We start from the raw sequence: 23,907 nt of genomic DNA on the forward strand, positions 1-23,907 counted from the left end.
ATGGACTCAAACAAACACGAAGGTAAAGCATCCTCTTCTTTCACTTCTTCCTAGTATGAAAGACAGCAAGGGAGAAACGTGCTCTCATAGGACCTGTCTGCTGGCCAGCAGCCAGCCCCCTGAGAGCACCTCTCAGCCATGGCATGGCAGCTGTGGGCAAATGTTCAGTACTTTCAGTTTCTTAGAAATATCTGGGGGTTGACATTTTTATCTCTTATTTTAGAACCATCTCCCTCTCCTCTCTGGAAAATGCTCCTGTAACATATGTGATGTCCTGTAACACATGTGATGTGGGAAGTCATTCCTTTTCTTGCCTTGTGCCCCACTTCTGCCTTAGGATGTAGAGACTTCTAACTGTCCAAAGCTGTGTTTTACGTGAGGGTGCTGTGAGGAGGATCTGCTTCTCTCCCCCATGTGCTTTGTAGTGAGGGGTTCTTGTTTGTGTCAGTGTCACAACCCAGATATCTGCACCTGTCCCAGTCTTGCAAGCACCAAGATGTATCCAGGCCACATTGCTTGCATGCAATCAGTCCTTGCTAAGGCTCACTGCACTTCTAGAAAGTCTGCAAAGCTCAAATCCAGGGTTTTAGTGGTTACTGACTTCTTTCAGAGGAATGTGGTACTTGCTTTCCACCCCAAACCACTTGCACTGTGCTCTGCCTTGCCACCTCAGAGGCACTGTGTCCATATGGTGAGGAACTCTTGAAACTATGAGTAGGGGGAGAAGCTGTAGGAGCATCCACAGCTGTCAGCTCAGGAGAGAGACTGGACAACCTCTTTCCCTCTTAAAAGATGCTTGGTGGTGCCACTATTCATGGCATAGTTAACAGAAAAGTTAATTTCTCTATTATTATTATGATTATTCTAATTTAATGAAATCAGGTCTGGGTACCTAGGCCCTTACACTACAGCAAGCTGAAAAGGAAATTAACTTAGGGATTTTTTCCAATTAATTGGTATGCCCTCATAGGCTGTAGATGTTCACTGCAGAAATTGGGAGATTACCACAAACTCCCTTGTTTCCCACAGTGAGACTGAGAGGAGCCTCCTCTGCTTCAGCTCTTTGCAGCAACTTTATAGAAAGGATCTGGGTTTTAACTGGGTACATTCAGAGAGTGCTCATGGCAAAGGTGGGAGGTAAAGTCAAGGTAGCAGTGATCCTCTCCCCAGTTCTGGTCTTGCTCAAGAGCAGTTCCTTGCTTTGAGTATATCCAAGGACATTACAGACTGATCTGCAATCAAATCCACATGATCCCTACAGACTTCTGCAGGGCATCAGTCAGGCCCTCTGTGTTATATATCAGATTGAAAGACACCCAAAGAAAATGTGAGGAGGCTCTTCCTTGTTCTGTTATGCTTCCACCTGACACCTCCAGTCCTTCACACAGCTCAGCATTCAATAGACCCACCCATGTTGTGAAAACAGCATCTCCTTGTCCTGCCAGCACTGGGTTTGTGTTGTACTATTAATTCAGAAACATGTCCTCTTGCTCTTTTTGGGTCAGTCCTTACTATCCCACAGCAAGAGCCCAACAGGACAGGCATGGGCCTCGCTTCCATGATTCAGGAGGGTCACTGTACACACAGGCTGTCTTTTCAAGCCTCGGCTCCAGGCATCATGAGAAAGCTTCAGGCCAATGGTCGGTTTCTAAATCATGTGGTTGCAGAGAAAATCTGAAACAAAAGACACAGAAGGGCCAAAGCTGAAGATGAAAACCACCTGTAATTTAAAAGTTGAAATGTGGGACTTGGTGCAGACTGGCTGATGAGCTTTGACCCCAAATAGCTGGCAGTTTGGAGTCATAGTTACTTCTCCCAATCAGCCTGCTGCTTCTTGTTTTCCCTAGGAGGAAGCATGAGAGGGTATTCCCCAGAGGGTCAGTGTCTGACCCAGCTACCAAGCCCCACAGCTGAGAGAGCCACTAGCACAGGCAGGAAATGGCACATGGGCAGAGAGGAGCACACAGCCTCTCTGCCTCTCTCTTCTGCAAGTCATCGGGGAATTTGCTCAAGTTCCTCTGAATCAGGACAAATCCTAGAGACCAGAACAGGGCCATTTCATAGGTGTCCTTGCTGGTAACCCACATTCCTCCTCAGGGGTAAAGAAATCAGAATGGAGCTATGCCTTGTACAGCTCTGACTTCCAGGCTTCAACTTTCCACTGTCTGACTGTGCAGAGTCCTCCCTGCATGCTTTTCCAGCCTCTACAGGACTGAATTTCTGTGGTCCTAAAGGCCCGGGTTGGAAAAGCACTGAGCATCTGCAGCCAGCATGGAAAGAAGGAGCTTGGCTTCTCCTGGAGTTGGGCACGGGGTTACTGGTCATGTCTGTGACTTAACAGCAGAGTGAGGCAAATCCTTGGAGGCAAGAGAAAACCCATCTCATGAAGTGGCATTCCCAAGAGGAGGCAATCCAGACAAGGAACAGAGTAGCATGGTGTTTTCTGGGAGTGAGGTCCAGCCAGGGAGCCTGATGAAGGGAATAAAACGATGGCCATTGGACTGCAATTCCCTCAAAGTGCAATGGCAGCACAACCAGCAGTGATTTCTGTTGGACAGCTGAAGGTTTCTGCACAAGACAGTTGAACTACATGACCTTAAAAAGGTCCCTTCCAACTCAAATGATTCCATGATTCTAGGATTAATGCCTAGAAATAGTGTCCAAAATACTTCTGCAAAATAATATCATCTCCTCCATGAGCTAAATCTATTTCAGAAATGTTAAGCTGTAGAAGATCCAGTGGGATCACCATACCACAAACCCTCAGGAATGAAGAAACCAATGAAAAGGTGTAATTTTGTGGGGTTAGAAAAGTCATGATTACTGCTTGGACTGCATTGTGACAAAATATAACTTAAAATATACAGATAAGGTATTTTGCCTTTTGTGGAGATAATAGAAATATGTACAGATATAGTAGAGGATAAAATTGACTGTTTCAGTAGAGAAACAGATCAGTAATGCTTTAGGACGAAAAAAAATCTGTTACCTAAGGCTGGTACACAGAACTAAACTTCACAGGGAGCAATTTAATCCTAATTGCACATACAAGTTTTCTCACTTCCTTGCATGGATCAACTCTGGCCAGACACAGGACAGCAAATAAGGTGAATTTAACATCTGAATTTAGGTGAGTCATTCCTATTTTATAATTGCAGTTTATTTTACAAATGATATGGTGTTCAGACCTCCTAAAGTGAGACCTGAGTCCTTTAAAACTGATTTGCTCCTCAAGAGGGACTTCAAACCCTCTGCTCCAGTTATTTATAGCAGCCATTATAAGTCATTTTAATTGACTGAAGTTCTTTATTCCCACAGGAGGGACTGAAAGTGTGCCCGTGAGTACCCCTGCAACACAGATTTCCCAGGTAAAGATGAGCAAAATGCCCTAAATAACTCCAAGAGTTTAAAGAGTTACTAATATATAAACAGTAGTTAAAAAGCTAAATTAAGTTGAAGGAAAAATGTAGGCATTTACAAGGAACAAGGCAACCAAAACGTGCACACTGCATGGATAAATATCACACATCTTGGGCCTCATCTTAAAAGACCTTTCAGTAAAATTTCTCAGTTCACAACCAGTTGTATTTAGATAGGTGATTTGTGAGCTCAGCTAATTAAGCAACTGACATAATTAGCACCAATTAGAGAATGTCAATTCACTGGGCTGAAGGGAGATTTCATGACTGAGCTTTGATGAGCTTTCAGCAAACCTGATGAACTGTCCCAGGAGCAAGGATCTGTTGACTGACATGGGGCAGGGGTGTCTTCTGTGGGGCTTTGGGTTATCCTGGCAGCCTCCCAGCTCCTCAGACCACGGGGTGCTCTTGCCTGATAATCCAGACCAGCCAGAGTGTTGAGTCTTTCTGCATGTCTTTGTGTGGCCTCCCAGCCAGAAGCTTGGAAACCCTGGTGATCAGTTCCTCCTGAGCTCTGCAGCCTGTCTTTGGGCTGACATTCTTGCTGCAATTGGATGCCACAGATGCTGTAAGGTTGTCTATTACCACAGCCCAGGGAGTAGCCCTCCTGTAAGACGCAGTTTCAGCCTTTCCACAGTGATGTTTCCTACGCATTTCCAGTCTGCAGGAAATGTGACAGAGTTTTAAGCACTTTAATCCCTGGTCTGGTTCAATATGGAACTGTAATCTGAAAGAGGAAACATACCCCTGAAGTGGAAATCCAGACTATTTGAGACCTCCCTTGTCACCACTGCAAAACTAATGTCCATAATGGCTTGTAAGTGCACCATGGCAAGTGGAGAAGGCACTGCTTTCCATGAACTACCCAGCACTTCTCTCGTCTCCTCCTCTTTTCCCATGCAGGCAGCTCCAAGCAGGAGCTGTGGCTGGGTTGCTGATGGGCCCAGCACAGTGGATCCAACATGCATGTGGCACCATGTGCTGGAAACACCATGCACACATGTTGCTTTCCAGCTGACACATGGGTACCTTAATGAATCCTTAAATGTCAGTCACCTGCTGGCTCTTCCCTTCTGCTTCAGCAAAGGCACTATGGACAATGCAGTTACCAAAAGGGACTGCACAGATGTGGAACTGATAAGTACTTGCAGCCCCCTTTAAGTACCTTCATTGTTCTCTTCTGTACTTACTCTGCTGCTCTGACTGTATTCCTACCATACTTGCCTAGGAATATATATGCTGGATATACTCCTAGGACCAGGTTCTTTAGCACTGTAAATCACTGCAGCTCTGCTGCTTTCCTGCTACGAGGCACTGCAAGCCTTCCTAATGCTTGGCTGTAGAAATGCTGCCCTTAAATACAGGAGTTAGTAACTGTTCTAAAAATTAGTTGTTTCCTGGTTAAAGCATGCATCATGCAACTCAGAAAAATCAGATCCAGGGCTTGTGGCAAACACTGGACTTTGTGCCAGATTGGTTTCAAGCAGTGTCCTCAGGCAGCCCTCTTTTGAGAGACACAATGTCTATTTACTTCTTCAGACCAGCCCCAAAATATGTGCAAAATAATGGACAGTAGATAAGCTGGGGGAAGTAACACAGACAGTACTTCATGGCCACAGGTGGTTTTACTCTTTCCAAGTATATACTTGTAATAGCAGAATTGTTCTGTGCAGTATTCCTTTATCATGAGCCCATTTTCTACTAGTCTTGACAGGCTTCAGCTCAAGGTCCCAGACAGCAGGTCCTGTCCTAGTATAAGGACTTAGGCAGCTGCCAAGGGTGGCAGATGCAAATGGCCATCCCTGTGGAGACAGAGGCCTGGGCAGCCTGGCCAGTGCTGGGGGAAACCTGTGGGGACACAGCTCCTCAGGGAAGCAAGGGCTCCCTCTCATCCTTTTAGTGGCAGCCAGGGCAGTGACCTAGCTCACCAAAGCTCTGCTGCCCTCTTTCCATCCCACTCCTTCCTTCCATAAACCATCTCCATCTGCTGGCCACAACCATCTTCCCTAGGCTGCCTCAAAGCCTGAACAAAGTTTAGGCTGCAAGGACAGTCGTTATCTTTTACAAATGTCTCAGATTGCTGACACCTGCCAAGAGAGGGGGGAGACTGCAGTTTTGCTGCCTCTGATCCAGGAAGCAGCACCAGTCCTGTGCAGCCTTTGTGAACAGCATGGTTTTTCCACACAGAGCTGAAAAACATCAGGGCAGCAGGTGAAATGGGAGTCATGGGACCCAAGAAAGACATAACCTACCATAGACACATGGCACTGGATGCCTCACTGCTTTGCTTTGTCGGGTTTGAGGGCCACACTCCAAAGGCAGACAGGCACTGAAATCTGCATCTGGTACTGAATTATTTAGGTACCTAAGTGCTTTTTTTGAATAGTTCTTGGACAGGTTCTAAGGACTCCCTATGACTGTGCAGATTCATTTATGCTCTAGGCATTAGCTCAGTTTAAGTTGTTCTTTCTTAAATTCCACAACTTAAGGTATATCTTTACTCCCATGAATACGTGAGCCAGGGCAACACATTACAGTTTAACTGTTGCTGTATTATAAAATCTGTCTTTTTTGGTATGTGTTGCACTTAGAAACTTTAGAAACACAGAGTTGTCTTCAGAGGGTCACAAACCTGTGAAGTATCTCTCTGGTCCTGTAGGCATAAGCCATCCCTGTGCAGACAGAGCTCTGTCACTTGGGCAAGATATGGGCAGGGCCTGATACTTCAATGGCTTCCATCTGTTTTAACAGCTTATGGGATTTAAAGGATGGTTTTCTGAAGCTTGCTTTTAGAAATGAGCTCAAACTAAAATCCATAGCTACACTATGCTTGGCAAGACTTTAAAGATAACATGCTGTTCCTGCACCACTTCACTTGATTTTGGATCAACCCTGCATCCAATGCAACAAGAATGTATTTCCTTTCTATGCTAACCTTTACCTGCTCAGGGTTTCAGCACTTCTTGTTCAATCATCCGAGCCCTGTGGCTGGTTGATGTTTCTGGCTGCATTCATCCATCAAGCAGCAACACAAGGATGCATTTCAGTGTCTGAAATAGCCACTGCAAGCTGCATGGGGCTGAGGAAGGATATATGGGGCAGGACAGACTCAGGCCAGGCTCTGGACCACTGAGATGGACACACAAAGAAACTAAGCTAGCACTGTCACTGCAAAAGCAGAGATTGGTCAACAGCAAATCCCAAAATAACACTGTCTGCTCTTAGATGCAGAGGACATTTTGTCCAGCCTCTAATCCAAATCTTTCTTTTTGTTGGCTGAACTCTGCTTTCATAGAGCATTTCAGTGCACATGGAGACCAAAGTCTCTGCAATAGTCCATTTTTGCTGATGCCTTGCAAGTTCTTACTCTGAAACCTCAAGACCAGCAATGATTCCCATACCCTTCAAAGGATCTGTGTAGTTTATCCCCTTTCTGGAAGCATCCAAGGAGGAGATGGCCATGCTTGTGGGCAGATTCTGGGCTTATTCTCCCCAGACATTGTTATCTCCAGGGCCAGCTCCAGGACTGCTCCACTGCTAGCAGGACTTGGGGCTGTGATATCTCCATCATGAAGCAGATCTCTAAAATGGATAGCATAGGAGAGAATGGAATAGCACATTCCAGTTGGAAGGGACAGATCTGATGAATCAACCCTTTTCACCTGGAGGGCAGTGTGTGATGCCCAGCCCTGATGCAGCCTGGCAGACAGACTGTGCCTTGGTACCACGTCAGCTCAGGGGGGAAGTGTGTCATGCGCCTGTGAGCAGGGATGGGAATATTAACATTTTGCACAGTCGCAGTACTTTATAACCCTCCCTCCCCTTCTCCAGGCACATATGTTAGGATGTCTGATGATGCCACAACCATCTGGGCTGAGGTATCAGAAGCAGTATGGTCATTGTCTGCCCTAAGCAGCCCCTCTAACCCTTCAGGCTACACTCACAGGTCACAGGGTGACAATGTGGCCAGGAGGGGTGGGGGAAAGGGTTGAGCCAAGGGGTCTGGAGCTCCAGCTGGCTTGGGGACTCAGGGTTGTCATCTTGATGAGGGAAGATGTCCTCAGCCTCCTGCTCCCATCTACCCTGTCCTAGTGCCTGTGGTTCCTGTCAGTCCCACTCCTCCTACCCAGGCACTCTGGAAATGTGTGTCCAGCCAGATCAGAGTGGGGGCTGTGGGGTGAGCGCTGGGGTAGGAGTGGGGATGGCAGGCAGACATCCTCTGTAAAGACACTGCCAGTGTCCACCAGAGGAGGCTGGTGCATGCCATTGCCCCGAGGTATCGGAAGCCATCTCTGCTCCATTTGCAGGACTCAAGCGCCTGAGTTCCCGGGGTGGCTCTCCGCTTACCACCAGTGCTCCCGTTTTGGACTCAGTTTATAACCAGATGTTAGGCCGAATTTCTGTTGTAAAGGTAAAAACCTCTGTACTGAAGCGCCTTGGGCCGCGAGCTCGCTGTGGGCTTTGTGCAGGCGGGACGAGCGCCTCGCTCACAGCGCTGGGGGCAGAGTTCAGGGTCACCAGCCCGAGCTGCTCCCAAGAGGGTATTCCCTGCTTAGCCCTCTGCCAGCCGCTGATCCCCCCTCACTGCCCACCTCCACACCTGCCTTGTCTGCTTGCTCTGCCAGCCTGGCTTGCCCCAGTCCATCTCCTGCTTCACCTGGCTATCACTGGCTGTCTCCAGCTTAGGTGGTGAGCTCTTCCAGCAGCACCAGGGCATGTAGGGACAGAAAAAAAAAAAAAAAAAGAGTGGGCACAGCATCACTGTATGCAAGGGGAAAACTTCCTGTTCCCTCTCCAGCACAAGTTAAGAGCTGCCTCCTTCCATGGAAAGGGCCCATGACAAAGGACAGAGCTTCTCCACAGCCCTTGGAGAGTGAGGGGTTAGACCTGTGTGGGCAAAGTGCCAGCCCCACGAGCACATGTGGGAGGAGGACTTGCTCAAAACCAGACACTTTCTTGATTGCTCAGCTGCTTTGGAGATTAATAATCTGGCTGCTGTTATTGCAGGCCTTCTTGGCATGTTTCAGGCTGTCCTCCTACTACAGGCTGACAGGCTGCAAACTGCCAGGGAGCCTGGAAAAACTCAAAAAAGTTTTTTAAAAAAGTCTAAAACAGGGGCACATTGATTGCCCAAGACAAACACCTCCTACTCTGTACTGAGGCTGCAGCAGGGGCCAAACCTCTCCCCATGTTTCCCAGCCATGAAAGGAGGAGGAGAAAGAGGACAGCACCTTACAGGATGGGTTACACGCAGCCTTTGTGCCAGCTGAGTGACCCTCGGGGACACAAACACCTGAGCCCGGGAGGAGGGACTGAACCCACTGTGTTTGTGGTTGCTGTAGTTGCAGGCATTAGCCTCTGAGCTGAAGGCGGGTTTCACAGAAGCAATGCAGGAGCTGTCACGGATCCAGCATGGAGAGTATGCCCTGGAAGAGAAGGTCAAGAGCTGCCGCTGTGCCATGGAAGAGAAGGTGGCTGAGATGAAAAATTCCCTCAACACGTTCAAGGTAGGAGTGTGACCTGTGGGGAGGCTGCATACATTCCATGTGAGCTTGTGTGGCAGAGGGAAGCATTCCCCTGCCTCCATCAATACTTTCTGTTAGCAAAGAAAAGGAGCAGGCAATTGTTCTGGATACACCTGGGATACTTCCTTTGGCTTTGGGTCTCCCCTGACTGCTCCAACCCAAAAGTAACCCATACTCTGGCCTATTGAGCCTTCTTGACTGGCCATGAGGCAGTGCTGGGAGTTAACCTGGGCACAAGCAGCCCTTGCTCTGGGCTGCACATGCCATGGGTTTATGGCCTGTTCAGGGGCCACTGCTGGGCCACTGTCCTGCACCTCTCCTGGGTCAGGTCTCCTGCGTTTCCTGCAGGAACCAAAGCCACTGGGGAGCAGCAAATTAGCACAAAACCCTAAAGCCTTTTGAAGTCGCATTTCCACATGGCTGGGAGGAAGTGCTGCCTGGTTTGATCTGACCCAAGAGGATAAAGACAAAGGGCTAGAGAGACAGCCTAGCAAGAAGGCTTGATGCACACTTTGGTCCAGCCAGCGTCTCCATGCAGAAACTGGATGACTGCCTGTGATGAGGCAGGCAGAGGAACTCTTTTATTGTTTTTATTGCAAACTTTCCCCATGGGGTTTTGCTGAGTCAATAATACCTTGTGAAGTTAAAGAGGGCTGCTTACTGGAAAAGCCCATTACTAACCCTGTGACAGGGAGACAGATGGCACAAGGCAAAAGGAGCCCCTGGTGCCAGATGAGCAAGGGAGACAAGAAAAAGGGTGAGGGCATTATGGAAGAGGTCTCAGAGCAACCAGACACAGGGTTATCCAGGATATTGTCATAGGGGAAAAGGGATTTAAAATACAGATGCAAAGAATTATGCAAGCAACAGAAGGGGCAAAGGCTGCTCTTCCTCTGCCTCATGCCCATGTTGGCTATTCAAATGCTGAGCTGCCCGTGAAGGCACCTCCTTGCTTGGGGAAAATCCCTTGGTTTACATGAAATTCTTGAGTATTTATCCTCAACCCTGCTGCTCATGTTTATGAAACCTGCAGGAGCTTCATGCTCTACATCTGAGTAAGGCTTGTCTGAAAGTGCCTGAGGGAGGATGGACAGGGAGGATATGGAGGGCCTCATTTCCTTAGGAAACCAGGCTAAAAGGGCAGATCCAAGGCCTGATTGGCAAAAGTTTATGCATGTGAGTGCTCACACTGGGATCTGAACCAAGTGCAACATGCGAATACACATGCTGGAAAACTGCAGAGGGAAATGTGATCCCTAAGGTCCACCTCCAAATGCCATTAAGGGCAGGAGTCCTCCCAGTGCTTTCAGCTGGTGGTGGATGAAGCCCTGAGTCTCATCTCCCATCAGTGCCTTGAGCATGTGGCAGCACACTGGCTCAGGTGAGTTGTCTGTAGAACTAAGGATCACCATGGCATGCCATGTTGTGCATGGCATGTGTGACACATCCTGGACTTGCAAAGGAAGAGTGTCTGATCACAGAGCCACTCCCCAGAGCACCCTGAAGCACCTTTAGTGCACACCAGCCAGCATTCAGAGCTGTGCCACAAAAGCCTGATGGGCACCCTGGGAATGCTGTGCTTTTGCCTGTTTCTCAGGAGGAGCTCAGCGATGCAAAGTCAATGATTGAAGAAATCAGTGCCAAGCAGGAGGAAATGCAACAGAAAATTGAGCAGCTGCAGCAAGAGAAGCGCCGGGAATCACGGAAAATGAAAGCTAAGTAAGGGCCCAAACTCCAAGGTGCTGAAAATGCTAATTAGCAGTGGTGTCCATTTTGTTCATTTCTGTATAGCATAATTTCTTAACTGTTCTCCTGGCTGGACATGTGTATCAACTCTGATTATGACCAGAAATGCTTCCGTTCACCCCGGGCTTTTAGACACACATCCCACAGAGCAAAGACAGAAGAAAAATGCTAACACCTCACTGTGATTCCAACAACAAAACAGCCCCCAGCAGTTCCCTGGAAAACCAGGGCCTGGTGGAACACACAGACCCACTAAAAGCATGTTGGGGCAGTAACACTGTTGAAAGTCAGAAGCTCCCACCATTCCGACAACAGCACTGCAATTTCCCCTTCCAAGCTTGCAGGACTCAGCGGGCTCCTGATGGTGCAGTCATGCTCTGTTTTCCTGTCACCAGCCTGTTCTTCTTTGAGCAGAGCCAGAGAATGTTTGCACACTGCTGGGCCACACTGATGCTGTGATGAAGCAGATGGTTGTCCAGCTTGGTCCTACTTAGCCTCCTGAAAACAGAGTTTTGCTCATGAATCTATACAGCTGCCTTGATGCAAACACTCTGCAAATCTAGGCTAGCCCCTCAGCTAATTAAGCTATTTAATTAGATGAAACATGCTCTGCAAAAGAATTGATCTGAAATAACCTTCTCCTATAGCCAGTGGAAGTTATTTCCAGAACATTGTTCATGAACTGCCAATTCCATCAAAGTCTCTGCTAGAGTTGTCCTATTTCTGACAGTGTTGGCCACAAATGTAGTGTAGGAGCTTCAACTGTAGCATTCAGACTTTCCAACCACCTCCTTCTTTGTGCTTGTACAGAAGAGCACAGAAGGATGATCATGGGTCACAGACAGTGCCAACACCTCTCCAGGGCAGCCCATTTCGATCCATCAACCTCCCAGAACCTGTGCTGATGAATGAAGATTTTACAAGTCTTTTACATAACGTGACTTACGAAAAAGGTAGGAAACAGAATAGGCAAATGCAGTGCCTTCCTCAGGAAAAAAAGTCAGGAAAAGCTCACTAGGGTGACCTGGGTTTGGGAAGTATCTGCTTTGCAAACATTGTGTCAACAGCCATTTCTTGCCTCCTCCAAGGAGAGGGATGCAGGCTGGATCTTCGTTCTTGTAGTGCCACTGGCACAGATACAGAACCAAATGGGGGCTCTTGATAAAAATCCTGGGTTTGTTTCTGTGTGAAGGAGTGGGGCACAGGAAGGAGGAACACACCTTGATGAAGAAAATACTTGAAAGCTGGAATCAAAGAAAAGGTGATGGACCAGAGCCTTTCATTCTATAACTAAGTTTGGGGGTCTAAGCTGGTCTGTCACTCTCTTGCTGTTCAGATAGGAATATATTAAAAATATATTAATTTTAAATGTCAGCAAAGGCAGAGATCAGATTTCCTAGCAAAACTGTGAAAGACTGGAGGATTTAACCCTACTGACAGGGCTTGGCAGGAAGCAGCCTGCTCTACAGTTGTCTTCTCCTGTTAAAGTTCCCTTTGTTTTTCAACAGTGTCTGACACCAGGATCATGCCCATGGGAGAAGGAGGTGTGAAAGTCATAGCAGGCCCAGGTAAGAAAATATCAAACATCAAAAGACAGGACAATGATTCAAAGATAGTGCTTGCTTTACTGCACTGAAGAAATGCTTTCAGGGAAGGCATTTCACAGGGATGTCTTTCAGTCTGTCATGTATCTCCATTTTCATACTTCAGTTGAGATGTGAGGGCAAACCTGTGTCCCTGAAGTGTCCTTGATGGTCAATGCCAAGGATTTGGCAGAGAAAGCCTTTCTGCTGTTGCTTTCTCAGATTCTAAGTGCTTTTGCAGAAAGGAAGAATTGATGCTTCCTGATGTGACAAAGAATAGCGAGAGCACCATTTTTCCCACTTGGGAAGAGATGGTCTTTCTTCTTCTCTAACATATGTCTAACTTTGGATCTTATTTGGCCTGAAAATGAATGCTGGAAGAGTGCAAACCTTGTTCTGCTGAAGAGCTCACCAACTACACTTCCTTTGTAAATTAACTCTACAAGGCTACAGCCCTTGTGAAGCACAAGGAATGCTCCAAATTCACCTTCCAGTGCTTCAAATGGATGGAAACACAGCTTAACTGCCTGCTGCAGCATAATCAGTCAGCTGAGATGTCAGAGTCCATAGACCTGTTTGTCATTGCAGGAGCAGGCATAGAGACAGATGACAGCCTCAAGCCTCCCCTGGCAACAGAGGGGCAGTCAAAAATGCATTTGCCATCAACAGTATGGAAGCAGCCCAAGGACACCAAGGACTGGGGAGATGAGTACATTTCCAAAGAGCAACCGGAGAGAGGGAAAGACATGGGCCAGAGCAGATACAGCTCAGCAGACAACATAATATGTGAACCCTCTTTGGCTGGTAAGGAGTAGAAAACTCTGGCTAGAGAGGCTCAAAGCTGTATCCATGCCTGGTGTGAGCTGGCTGGTGATCAGCATCCATGGAGGGAGACACACAGACCAGTTTCTCCTGCTAGAGGGGAATCTCTCAGGGCCTCACACTCCAAGACCTCTGGCCTTTGTATTTGTTGGGCTGTGTGACTGACAGGACCACTCTGTACCCAGGACAGCCCTTCTCCTTCTCAAGACCTGTCAGGTTCAGAGTACTGAAGGGATTGCAGCAGTGTAGTTGCTTAAGTGGGTGAAAAATACAACTTCTCATTCTGCAGGGATTCTTCAGGATGGGAAACCCTGATATGAGTTGTTTTGCCTTTGACCGCTTGTTTTGTTATTAGAAAAATTCAGTATTCATAGGAAAAACACATTTGCTTTAGAGCTTTCTTAGCAAACTGTGGCTCTAGTCATGTCTGGGGCATGCTCTAGGATCAGGATGGGGTTTTACATTTTGGGGAAAGAAGACACAAAAAGATGAGACATTGATATCACTTTTAAACAAGTTTCTCCTGTCATGGTTCACTGTCAGTTCACCAGTCTAACATGCAGCTGTCCCTGAGGTCAGTCTTTTCTTATTTTTAAACTTAACCATTATCTTCTGGAAGCCAAAAGGCAGAACATCGCTTTGGAGCTGCTGGAGTCAGAAAGGAAGTATGTCATCAACCTATCCCTAATCCTGAAGATCAAGGCCACACTGCAAGGGCCAGATGTGAAAAGAAGCACCAAAGAGAGAAGGTATTTGATGTGCTCTCTGTCTTTTGGGGAGTTTTCTTCAGTCAATATTATTTCTGCATTATCCCTTCACACACTTTTCTTTCATCCACACAGAGATCTTTGAACACTTAGTTTATTTCTAGTTGAAAACTGGAGGCACTGGGAGGTTTTTGCAGTCGTTAAAGACTTTCCTGCCTGTCCCTTGCATCTTGTTCACCATCTTCATTCTGATTCTGGGTGAAATAAACGTGAAGTGGCAGAAAGGCAGTAGCACATTTTGACCAGCTCTGCATCAGTGGATTGTCTCCTGAAAGGGCCTGACAAATGGGACAACACAGAAAGCTGGGGAGCTCTCCTCCAGGCTCTCAGTGGGATGGCTCAGGACCATGGTCCTGCATAATCAGCCACAGCAGCACTGCCTGGGGCTTTTTGGTGCTGCTAATTCTGCTCAGCTACTCAATGCATTGCAAAGCCAGCCTAAGAAGCCTTCAAAACACTGTATTAATAGCCAGCTGGAGAGGGTACTTGCAGCCAAAAAGACCACCCGATGCAGCCAGGGCTCCAGCCACAGGAGTTAATAATACATGTGCAAGGCTGTGCTGACCACACAGGAATGCCCACCTAGCAGTATTCACTTGTTAGGGATGAGGTTTTGCTCTGTATAACCAGTCTGATCTGGTCTCCCTTCAGTTTTTTCCCCAACTCTTTGCGGTTCCTGGTCCAGCAGCACGTGGATTTACTGCACGCTCTCCAGGAGCGAGTCCTGAGCTGGCCACGACAAGGGATCCTAGGAGACATCTTCCTGAAGCTGACAAATGATGAGGTATGTTAAAGACCTCCCCAGAATCTTCTGTCGTGATTCATGATGTTTTGTTGAGGCACAGGCGGGCCAAAACACCTTGCAAGAGAGGGGTTGGGCTGTGCAGCTGTGGCCTGAAGGGTAAGGCCTTCCAGCAAGCCCCCTTGGAGCACAGTCCTGGGGCATGGCAGTCCCTTTGTTGTTCAGGGACTCCACATGCCAGACCCATCTGTGGGCAGGCAGCCTCACAGCACAGCTCTATAACCAGTACATGAGACCTAGACCTGCTTGCAGGAGCCACACCTGAGCCTTGACAGCTTGAATGGCTGTTTTTCCAGTGAGGGTGTGAAAAGAGTGTTTCTGATGCTCCCCTGCCCCAATACACCTTGTTCACAGTTCTGATAAGCAGGTGGGCAGGCCTCTTATCACACATGGTGTGTTGCACCCACTTCTGTTGCCCTGGTGAGCAGCAAGGATGTGTAAAAACTCATCTGACACTTTATAAATTTTAAGTCTTACACAAGAAAAGCTTCTTGCTGCCCAGCCTCTCTACCCCTCCCCACCTGCTGTAAAGCTTTACACGCTGTGCTCAACAGCAGAACACATTCTGTAAAACAGACTTTCCTGACAAGTTCCAAGCCCAGAAGGAGTCACACAGCACACACTGCTGCTCTGGTGACCTTCCAGCAGCGATGGTGGGGAATCAGCAGTTTGGCTGGCTCTGTGACCAAAAATCCCTGTTAAGTTTGTTGGCTCTTTTCTCTTTCCCTTTCTTAAGAATAATTTTCTGGACTACTACGTTGCTTACCTGAGGGACCTGCCAGAATGCATCTCTCTGATCCACGTGGTGATCCTGAAGGAGGTAAACTTCCTGCCTGCTTCCCAGGCATGTAATGGCAACATGCAAGCCTGGATCTCTTCCTCTTATGCCTGCCCATGATAGGACTCTCCTGCCAATCCACTTGTTCTGTTGCCAAATGCCAGTTTCCTGGAGGTTGCCGTGGCTGACAGGCACTTACAAAAAGCAGCTTTAACACCTTCCTCACTGTTTGAAACCAAAGCTGTTTTTCTGCTGTGCCATGAAACAATGTCTCAGATTAAACCTCCCAAAAGCTTACCTATGTACATGCTATCCAGACTTTTTCCTGGCACTGTCTCCTGGGAAATGGAGGACTCATCCAAACAGAGATCAAGTGAGGCTGTAAGTCCTTTAGAGAGAAGAGTCTTCACTTTCAGCTTCAGGCATTTGGTCTCACACCCTTGATTCTGGGTTTAAACTAGGAAAGTTAAATATAAAGGTAGTTTAAAGTGCAATAACTAAGCCACATTTGCTTGCTTCCAAGATTTTTTAATTTAGAAGTCAATCTCATTTTGTTCAATTCATCTGAGCCTACACTAAGAACTTCATTCTGAACAACAGCATCTTCTTGGGGTTTCACTGAAACTTAACTAGTGCACTTTCAACACACTTAACCTACTTAATTAGGCTGAGTGTCCCTAGTAGATAATCCCCAACCTAAATGCCTGGTGTGCCCCTGTGAACTGTTGTAACTCCTTACAGCATAACTACTCATTAAAGCACAGAACTACCTGGAAGCAGATGTGTTTTATGGGTGGAAAAGACTCTTAAGTTGCTTTCTCTATTTCAGGTAGAAGAAGAAATCAAGTCTGATCTCTACATTCTGTTCTTTCATATAGTCCAGCGAATCCCTGAATACCTTATTCATCTACAGGTAGGGCCCCAGGATGGAAACTGTCTTGTTGAACTCTTATCACATCAGGCAACTTTTAACTCAGAGCTGGTATTTGGGCCTGTACAGGTACAGGGCTTCTGGCAAACCCAGTGGGTTCTTTGAAGAAAAAAAACTTTGAAAGGGAAAGCCAGCTAACAATAGCTTAAGTTTCCTCTTTTTCACATGAGGCTTGCTTATATTTGCCAGTCTCTCCATTTGACCTGACAGAAACAGCTTTTGTCCCCTGGGAAGCCAAAGGCTCTGCTGCCTGCTGCTCTGGGAAAACAGGAGGCCAGAGATGTGACACACCTGAGAGGGCTCCTAGGGCCCAACAACCTGCCCTACAGAGAGGTGGCTGATAAAAAGAGTTCTGGTTCACAGAAGACTTATCTGAATCGTAGTGAAGCATTTCAGACAAGGCAAATACACAGAAAGCAAGCCCTATAAAATCAAAACATTGGTTTATTCATCCAAAGCTAAACTCAACCAGTGCATCACCCACACATCCCATGGTTACATTTACAGTGGTTCCTTGTGCATTTGCACTGGACTAGCAGGAGGCAGGCCCCATCCAAGTCCCTCAGAAACTCATGCTGCCTAGAAAAGCTCCCCCAGGGCAGTGCCATGAGCACTCCAGAGCCCTAATCCATGGTTCCAATAGTGCCTTCTCCCCAGAAACGGTCAGGACAGCCTCCAAACAGCCTGCTCTCCTCTGTGCCTCAGAATGTCCTGAAGTTCACGGAGCAAGAGCACCCTGACTATTACCTGCTGCTGGTGTGTGTGCAGCGCCTCCGGGTTTTCATCTCACACTATAGCCTCCTCTTCCAATGCAATGAAGACCTGCTGATACAGAAGAGGAAAAAGCTGAAGAAGTAAGCACAACATCAGCTCATTCTGTCACCAGGGAAGGGAGGTGTGGGGGAAGCCTGGCAAACAGGGGGTTTAGGTCCAGGCAGGATCAACAGGCATATTGCTCTGTTGAAATAAAACAAAGCCCTTTGCATCTGAATGCTGGAGAAGAACCACTATTGGCATTTGCCCTCCAGCTGAGGTCAGATTTGGGGTGGGTCCTTCTGCCTAACTCTGAGAGTGAAAGAAAGATCACTTCTAAATCCTTCTAAACATAGCAGCCGCATGTTTCATGTGGCTTGATTCTTTAAGCTGGTGGCAAAGTCACTCCCCAGTGGGAAAACAGACAGGGATTTAGCTCTGGCAGCTCCAGGCCCTGGTGAAGCTGAGGACTGTTTCCCTTATGGGCTGAGACTCCAAAAGAATGGTCTTATTTTACTGGGGGAGGAGGTGGGAGAAACAAAAGCCTCCCATAACCTGTTTGAGATGAACTGTGACAGAAATTACCCTGAATGTAGATTCTCAAGTTGCAGTTCAGAACAATTCCTTCAAATCAAGGCTTTTTACTAACATCAGAATCTGGTTGCCTTTGCTCCTTGTGATGACTTACCTGGGGTGTAGGACAAGATCAAATTTCAAGGGAAGCTTCCAAGTATGGAGGGTGGTGAAGGGCTGGAGCAGACTGCTGGGGAGGGACTGCTATGGGGAGAGGCATTAAGAACACCACAGAAAGCAGGATGCCCTGCTGACTGGAACAGACTAGGTGGAACAGGCTCTTCCTTGGGGTGGGCAGAGGTGAACGGGAATATTAAGGTCCCTCCCAGTCCTGTTTTCTGTGATTCTACACGCTCGTGCTCATTCCCTGCCTTATTTCTTAGCCCGACGATGGATTTCTCCTCCCTCAGGTCATCCCTGGTGAAGCTGTACAAAGGTCTCACCTCCCAGTGTACAAGCCAGGAGGTTTCTCCAACACCCAGTGCAGCATCCATGCGGGACAGTGGGATCCACACTGAAGAGGCCATACAGTCATTCCCAGCAGCACCTTCCTCTGGCACAACCACCCCGTAAGCCTGTTGTCCTCATGGGCTGCTTTCAAAGTAGGCTGGATACTCTCTCCTCACACACACCATGCCAGTGACACCAGGCAGCTACAGGCTGTCCTTTCCAAAACCATTCCCTGTATATGGATAGAGAGATGAAGGGCTGGCTCCATCCTGCTATCCCCTACCATGCGGTTTATCAGCAGGAAATGTTTCAGAGCTCTACCCAGGGCTGCCTTAATGGTATGTTAGGGAGGACATGCATTTGTTTAGGCCTGGCAGTGGTGTGCACAGTAACACTCTGCATTATTCACTGTCAACATTACAAGAGCTGGGAAACAGGACCAAGGTCTCAGAGTAGGGAAAAAAAATACTTTTCCACACAGCACATAACTGAGTGATGTGATTCACTATCACTAGACACAAGTACAAAATGGGTTCAAAACCACACAAGATTAATTCAAGACAGGCAGGGCTACTGGTAGCACCTGGCAATCTTCACAGAATCACAAAATATACTGAGTTGGAAAGGATCTACAAGGGTCATCGAGTCCAACTCCTGGCCCTGCACAGGACCATCCTCAAGGGTCACACCATGTGCCTGAGAGCATTGTCTGAATGCCTCTTCAGCCCTGTCAGGCTTGGTGCTGTGACCACTGCCCTGGGGAGCCTGTTCCAGTGCCCAGCCACCCTCTGGGTGAAGAACCTTTTCCTGATATCCAACCTCAGCCTCCCCTGACACAATTCCAGGCCATTCTCTCGGGTCCTGTCACTGGTCACCAGACAGAAGAGATCAGTGTCTGCCCCTCTGCTTTTACCTCAAGAGGAAGCTGCAGACTGTGATGGGGTCTCCCCTCAGTCTCCTCCAGGCTGAACAGACCAAGTGCCCACAGCCACTCCTCGTATGGTTCCCCCTTGGCCATTTCCAGCCTGACAGGTGCCAAATGAGATGAGGATCAGAGAAGCACACTAGACTTAACTTTATTCTTACGCCAGCAATTTGTGGCTATTGTGCTTTTTTATCTCATTTGATACTAACAAGAGTTTGGCTTCGTCATTCCCAGTCTCCCTCTGTTAGTAGTGTTACAGATCAGTCCTTGGCCGCCTCCTCCCCAGGCTGCCCAAGACAATCTCCCTCCTCTCACAGATAAGATGCTCCAGGCCCACACCTTGGTAGCCTCACCTGGCACCACCCCCACAACCACCCTGAACTGAAGACTCAGCTGGAACATAGGGAGGGTAGGAGCCCTCCAAGCACTCCTGACACATTTTGGGGACAAAGTCACCCTACCCAAGAGAGAAACCTTGTCCACGTGAAAAGACAACCAGACCACAGGAAAGTGAGGCATAGCTCCTACACTACAGAGAGAGAAGAAAAGTTAAAATCCAAAATGCAGATGAACAGGAGAGAGATGGAGCAGTTGGCTTCTCATCTCAGTTTCTATTCATTTCATGCTGTAGAGTACAAAAGTCAGCCAAAGCTACTGGATAAGCAGTTCTGTCTTTCCAAGTTTGGTCCTCCTAACCAGCCAGGCAATTTCTGTAAGTGACACCTCTGTTACTGTTCTCCAAGGCAGGAGAATACCTTTTGGCCATAAAATTAACACAATAGGGCTGGGGGAGTGAAGGGGTGGGAGGGGACTTGTCATGCTGTCTCTGTCATCCTTTAGTATTCCACTTCTGTCTGTTGTTTTGTTTTGTTTTATTTTTAAGGCATTTGATGCCACAGATGAAGAAACCCCAGCCAACGGTGATGGAGAACATCCAGGCTGTAAAGCCCCCTGACTGGGAGATGGAAAGCAGAAAACACGAGAGGCCAGAGAACATCCTTGCCTCCTCTCAGTTGACAGAGCAGGAACTCAAGGCCTTGACAGCCCCCTTGCAATCCATCCCTGAAATGGAGTATGAAGCGCCACCGGCTGACGCGGTGGGGAACACGGAGAGAGCCATCAGAACCTCTGTGGAGCTGCTGCAGGATGCGAGGAACTTTGCACCGAGCTATGAAGAGTTTGACTACCCTGGGGAGGTTTTCACCATGCCAGGCCCCTACGAAGATGACACCTTCCAAAACCTCGCTCTCTTTGAGAACTGCTCCCCAGCCTCTTCCGAGTCCAGCTTGGATATTTGCTTCCTTAGGCCTGTGAACTTCACCTCAGAACCTGAGAGGACAGACCATGCCTTGCAGCCACTGCCTAAGAGCTGCACTCCCGTGAGCAGCAGCACCTACAAGCGTGAGATGTTCCACAGCAAAGGGAAGCAGCTGAGCAGGTCCCTGAAGGAGCTGCCGCGGAGCGCGGAGGGCGTGAGCACCAGACTCTACAGCACACGGAGCAGCAGTGGGAGCCGTCTGCAGCAGAAGCAGGACAGGAATGTTCAGCCCCACTTGATCTCAGCTTCATCTCGAAGCTCCCAAAGGAGCTACTTCCCCCCACAGAGAGGAGCGGGTGAAAAACCGAGCTTTTTGGAAGTAAGGAGGCTTAAATAGGAGGAGGAAAAAAAAAAAAGGCACGTGGTGGTGCAGCAGCAGCAGGAGAAAGATCTGAGATACAGTTAGAGTAGAACACGCCAAAACAGCTTTCAAGCCCACACATTCCAAGTCCTCAGCTGCATGTACATGCCCAAGGGAGGGACAAGATAGCTCCTTTTCACACACATCTTCCCCAGGGACAAGCACAGCGTTGAGGTGCACAGCTGGCTTGAGACAAGGTAGCACACCCTTGAGACAAGGTAGCCTCTTGTGTGTCTCCACCTGTCACTGAGCTTCCCCCCCAGGTTCATGTTCTGAGCAGGTGACAAAGTTTACACAAAGCTGTTCAAAATTAGTGCTGTGGTTGGCACCCAGTTGAACAGGTGCCTTTCCACCTGCTGTGAGGAGTGCTGGGTAAGTGCTGGGTAAGTCATGCCAGTATAAACCAGCATGACTTGGCCAAGCTCAGCCCATTTACACCAGCAAAGATCTGGTCCAGAGGTTCTGTTTCACCTGTATTTGTTGCCTGGATGGTACAGACCCATGCCAAAGTCTGTGTGAGAACAGTCAGAGCCCAGCAACTGTGTCTCTCAGATGGGACACGGCAAGCAGCACTCTAACCCTTCAGGGACACCAGGTCCTGCAGGAGCAATGTTTCTATAGTTCACAGAGTCAGCTTTGGGCTGTCACAGCCAAGGAGGTAGAGGCCAAGGGTGCTGTGAGATGCTCAGATAGGAGGCTGTAGATGCAGATGATGATGGGAGGTAGGTTCTGACAGCCTGGCTGAAAAGGCAGCAAGGAAACTTCAAAAGAAAGGAAAATAAAAGGCCTAGTGAGTAAAGGAGGTGGTGGATGGCTGAACAGGGGAGATGAGGCAGAGGGAGAACAGTCATGGGAACACAGCCACCTCAGAGAAAGGGGCCTGTGAGCTCTTTGGCACTCACCTGCACAGAGCTATGGCCCACAGCAGGGTGCAGATGTGGAGCTTGTCCAGAACTGCAGGACATGTTCTCCCCCATGGAGCAAAGGACATCACCATGGCAGTGGTGGGCAGAATTGGAGAAAAGGGTCTTGTCCAGAGTCTGGTTGAGAGGAGCTTGGCACTCTCCTGAAAGAGAGAAAGATCTTTTAGTGGCACATTTACCACAAGGTGTGTGTGCCAATGAAGCCTTCTGCCCCACAGATACGAAACCATGCAGCAGCAGAGCCAGCAGAAGAGTCTTTGATACCTTATCACTGCTCAAGGAAGCCTGATGCCTCCCTGCCCTAGGGGAGAAAGGAGAGGGTGGGAAGTTCTTCCAACTGCCCAAGCTGCCTTGCTCCCTCAGTGGCAAAAGAAGCTAGTGAGCGTCCCCTAAACAAAAAGTTTAGCAGGAAAGGCTCCAGTTCCCTCTAACAGTGCTTATCCTCCTACTCCTCTGTCACTGCCTCAGCCTTAGAGCCAGCAACAAGCTCTCTGCAGAGGTACCAGTGTTGTTTCCCAGCCTTGTCAGCACCTCCTCACCCACCAGGTCCCTCCTAGCACAGAGAGAGAAATAGAGAGAAGGGAACAAGAATGTGAGGTTGCAAATGCTGGTTAAATTGTCTTTTCCCTTTTAGGAGCTCCATGCAGAAGACAACACCAGGTTCTGCCAGAAGGATGACAATGAGCAAACATCCTTCAGCGACCACAACCCGCGGCACGAGCCCAAGGGGGGGTTCCGGAGCTCCTTCCGCAAGCTCTTCAAAAAGAAATAAGCAGCCCCAAGAAAGGCAGGCCACAGCCAAAGCACAGCAGTGCTTCCCCAGGTCCCCGAGGGTGGAGACAGACAGCAAGGCCCCAGGATCCCCCTCACTAACACAGAGGGTGGAGGGTGGGGGAGAGGAGACTCACAACTGCCTTACAAATGCATCCTGCTCTTTCTAGCACAGGGCAGGGCCAGGCCTTGGGTTGCAGTGGAGCTCAACCAGCAGGTCCAATAAGCACAGGAACTTGCTAGCTTTCATTCCTATCTGACTGAACTTCTCTCAGTTTTGGAAAGCTTTGGCCGAATCCCACTATCTTCTCCTCCCCCTCATCCCCCAAAACTGCTTGATTTGCCATACATCTTTGCTCTTCCAAACTCAAGGCAGGTCTTATTTGGGCTCACCCACAACAGAAGGGTTACCTTTGCAGCCCTGGCATCCTGACCAGAAGTCTAAATTTCCCTTCTTTCCTCTACTTTCCAAAAAACCACCATTGAAGATGTCTACCGGGAGGCCAGCTCGCATTACCCAGGTGGTTTGAGAAGGTCGAAGAAGCATCAGCTGAAGCACCTGAGCATTGCACTGCTTAATCAGCAACATCCTTTCTTTTGGACTTCCCTCACTCTCCAAAATCCTATTTCACCTTTTATGTGAATGCTGTTTCCTGAATTGCCTGCTGCTGTAGGAATCACTGCTTCTGCTCTCAGAGTCACCCGTGTCTCCAGGCAGGTGATGCAGGCTGGGCCCAGGGCCTGCCACAAGAGACAGACTCTTCTCAACCTTATCCCCAGTGTGGATCAATGCAGACACTGGTAGTGCCCAAGGGTGTCCTGACTCCTGGTCTGTAACACACCTGGAATACACTTTGCCAGCTGTTTGGCCTGACACCCTCACAAGCCCCATCACGTGCAGCTTTGGAATGGTTCTTCCAGCTAAAAATTGAGGCACCAGTGCAGGAAAGTTGATGGTGCACCATGTTCACAGCCCTCCTTCTTGTGCAAGCACAGATCAACGAGGCCACAAACAGGCCACCCCTCCTGGACATGACAAACCCTCAGTAACTGATCTCTGCAGAAGACTGAGAGAAGCTCTGCTGTGACACCCGTGTCACACACCAGCTGCAAGAGCACCACTGGCACAGTGGTGTGACCAGTGCAGTACTGGTGAGCTCTGGTGTTACCTGAAGCTGGGATGTTCTGAGGGCAGTTTCAAAAGCAACTCTGGTTTTATCACCTCGTTTTGAGAAGCCTGGGACACTGGTCTGTCTGAAGGACAGCTTCACCTTAAGAAGTTGTGAACTGTCTCCATGGAGCCAACAGCAATGCCTTGGGGGAAATACTGTGAGACTGGGGGCTTGGAACTCCCCACATCAGTGCAAGGGTGGCTGAATTTGGGGCCAAGAGAAGAGCACCCACCATGCTGCATGGCTCTCCTGGCCATGGCAGCAGGACAGGGGAGGCCCAGAGCAGGT

At 48.5% G+C, this 23,907-nt stretch overlaps 1 protein-coding gene across 1 annotated transcript; it reads left to right on the forward strand.

Moving 5' to 3' along the window:
- On the forward strand, positions 1-22,463 carry ARHGEF33 (Rho guanine nucleotide exchange factor 33). Its single transcript, XM_069008454.1, has 16 exons — positions 1-22; positions 3,319-3,368; positions 4,323-4,370; positions 8,762-8,926; positions 10,542-10,663; positions 11,501-11,643; positions 12,199-12,258; positions 12,862-13,077; positions 13,715-13,844; positions 14,514-14,646; positions 15,401-15,484; positions 16,272-16,355; positions 17,079-17,227; positions 18,083-18,268; positions 19,958-20,711; positions 22,311-22,463. The coding sequence occupies exons 1-16, from the start codon at positions 1-3 to the stop codon at positions 22,446-22,448; spliced, it is 2,484 nt and encodes an 827-aa protein (XP_068864555.1). The 3' UTR covers positions 22,449-22,463.
- Positions 22,464-23,907: the final 1,444 nt, after the last annotated feature.

The sequence above is a fragment of the Aphelocoma coerulescens genome, chromosome 3 (genome assembly GCF_041296385.1).
Source record: "Aphelocoma coerulescens isolate FSJ_1873_10779 chromosome 3, UR_Acoe_1.0, whole genome shotgun sequence".
Lineage (NCBI taxonomy): Eukaryota > Metazoa > Chordata > Aves > Passeriformes > Corvidae > Aphelocoma > Aphelocoma coerulescens.

Coding starts and splice junctions, on each gene's coding strand:
- ARHGEF33 (XM_069008454.1), top strand. CDS start 1: ATGGACTCAAACAAACACGAAG. Junction 12,259..12,861: donor GAAAGTCATAGCAGGCCCAG/GTAAGAAAATAT, acceptor TTGTCATTGCAG/GAGCAGGCATAGAGACAGAT. Junction 14,647..15,400: donor TGAAGCTGACAAATGATGAG/GTATGTTAAAGA, acceptor CCCTTTCTTAAG/AATAATTTTCTGGACTACTA.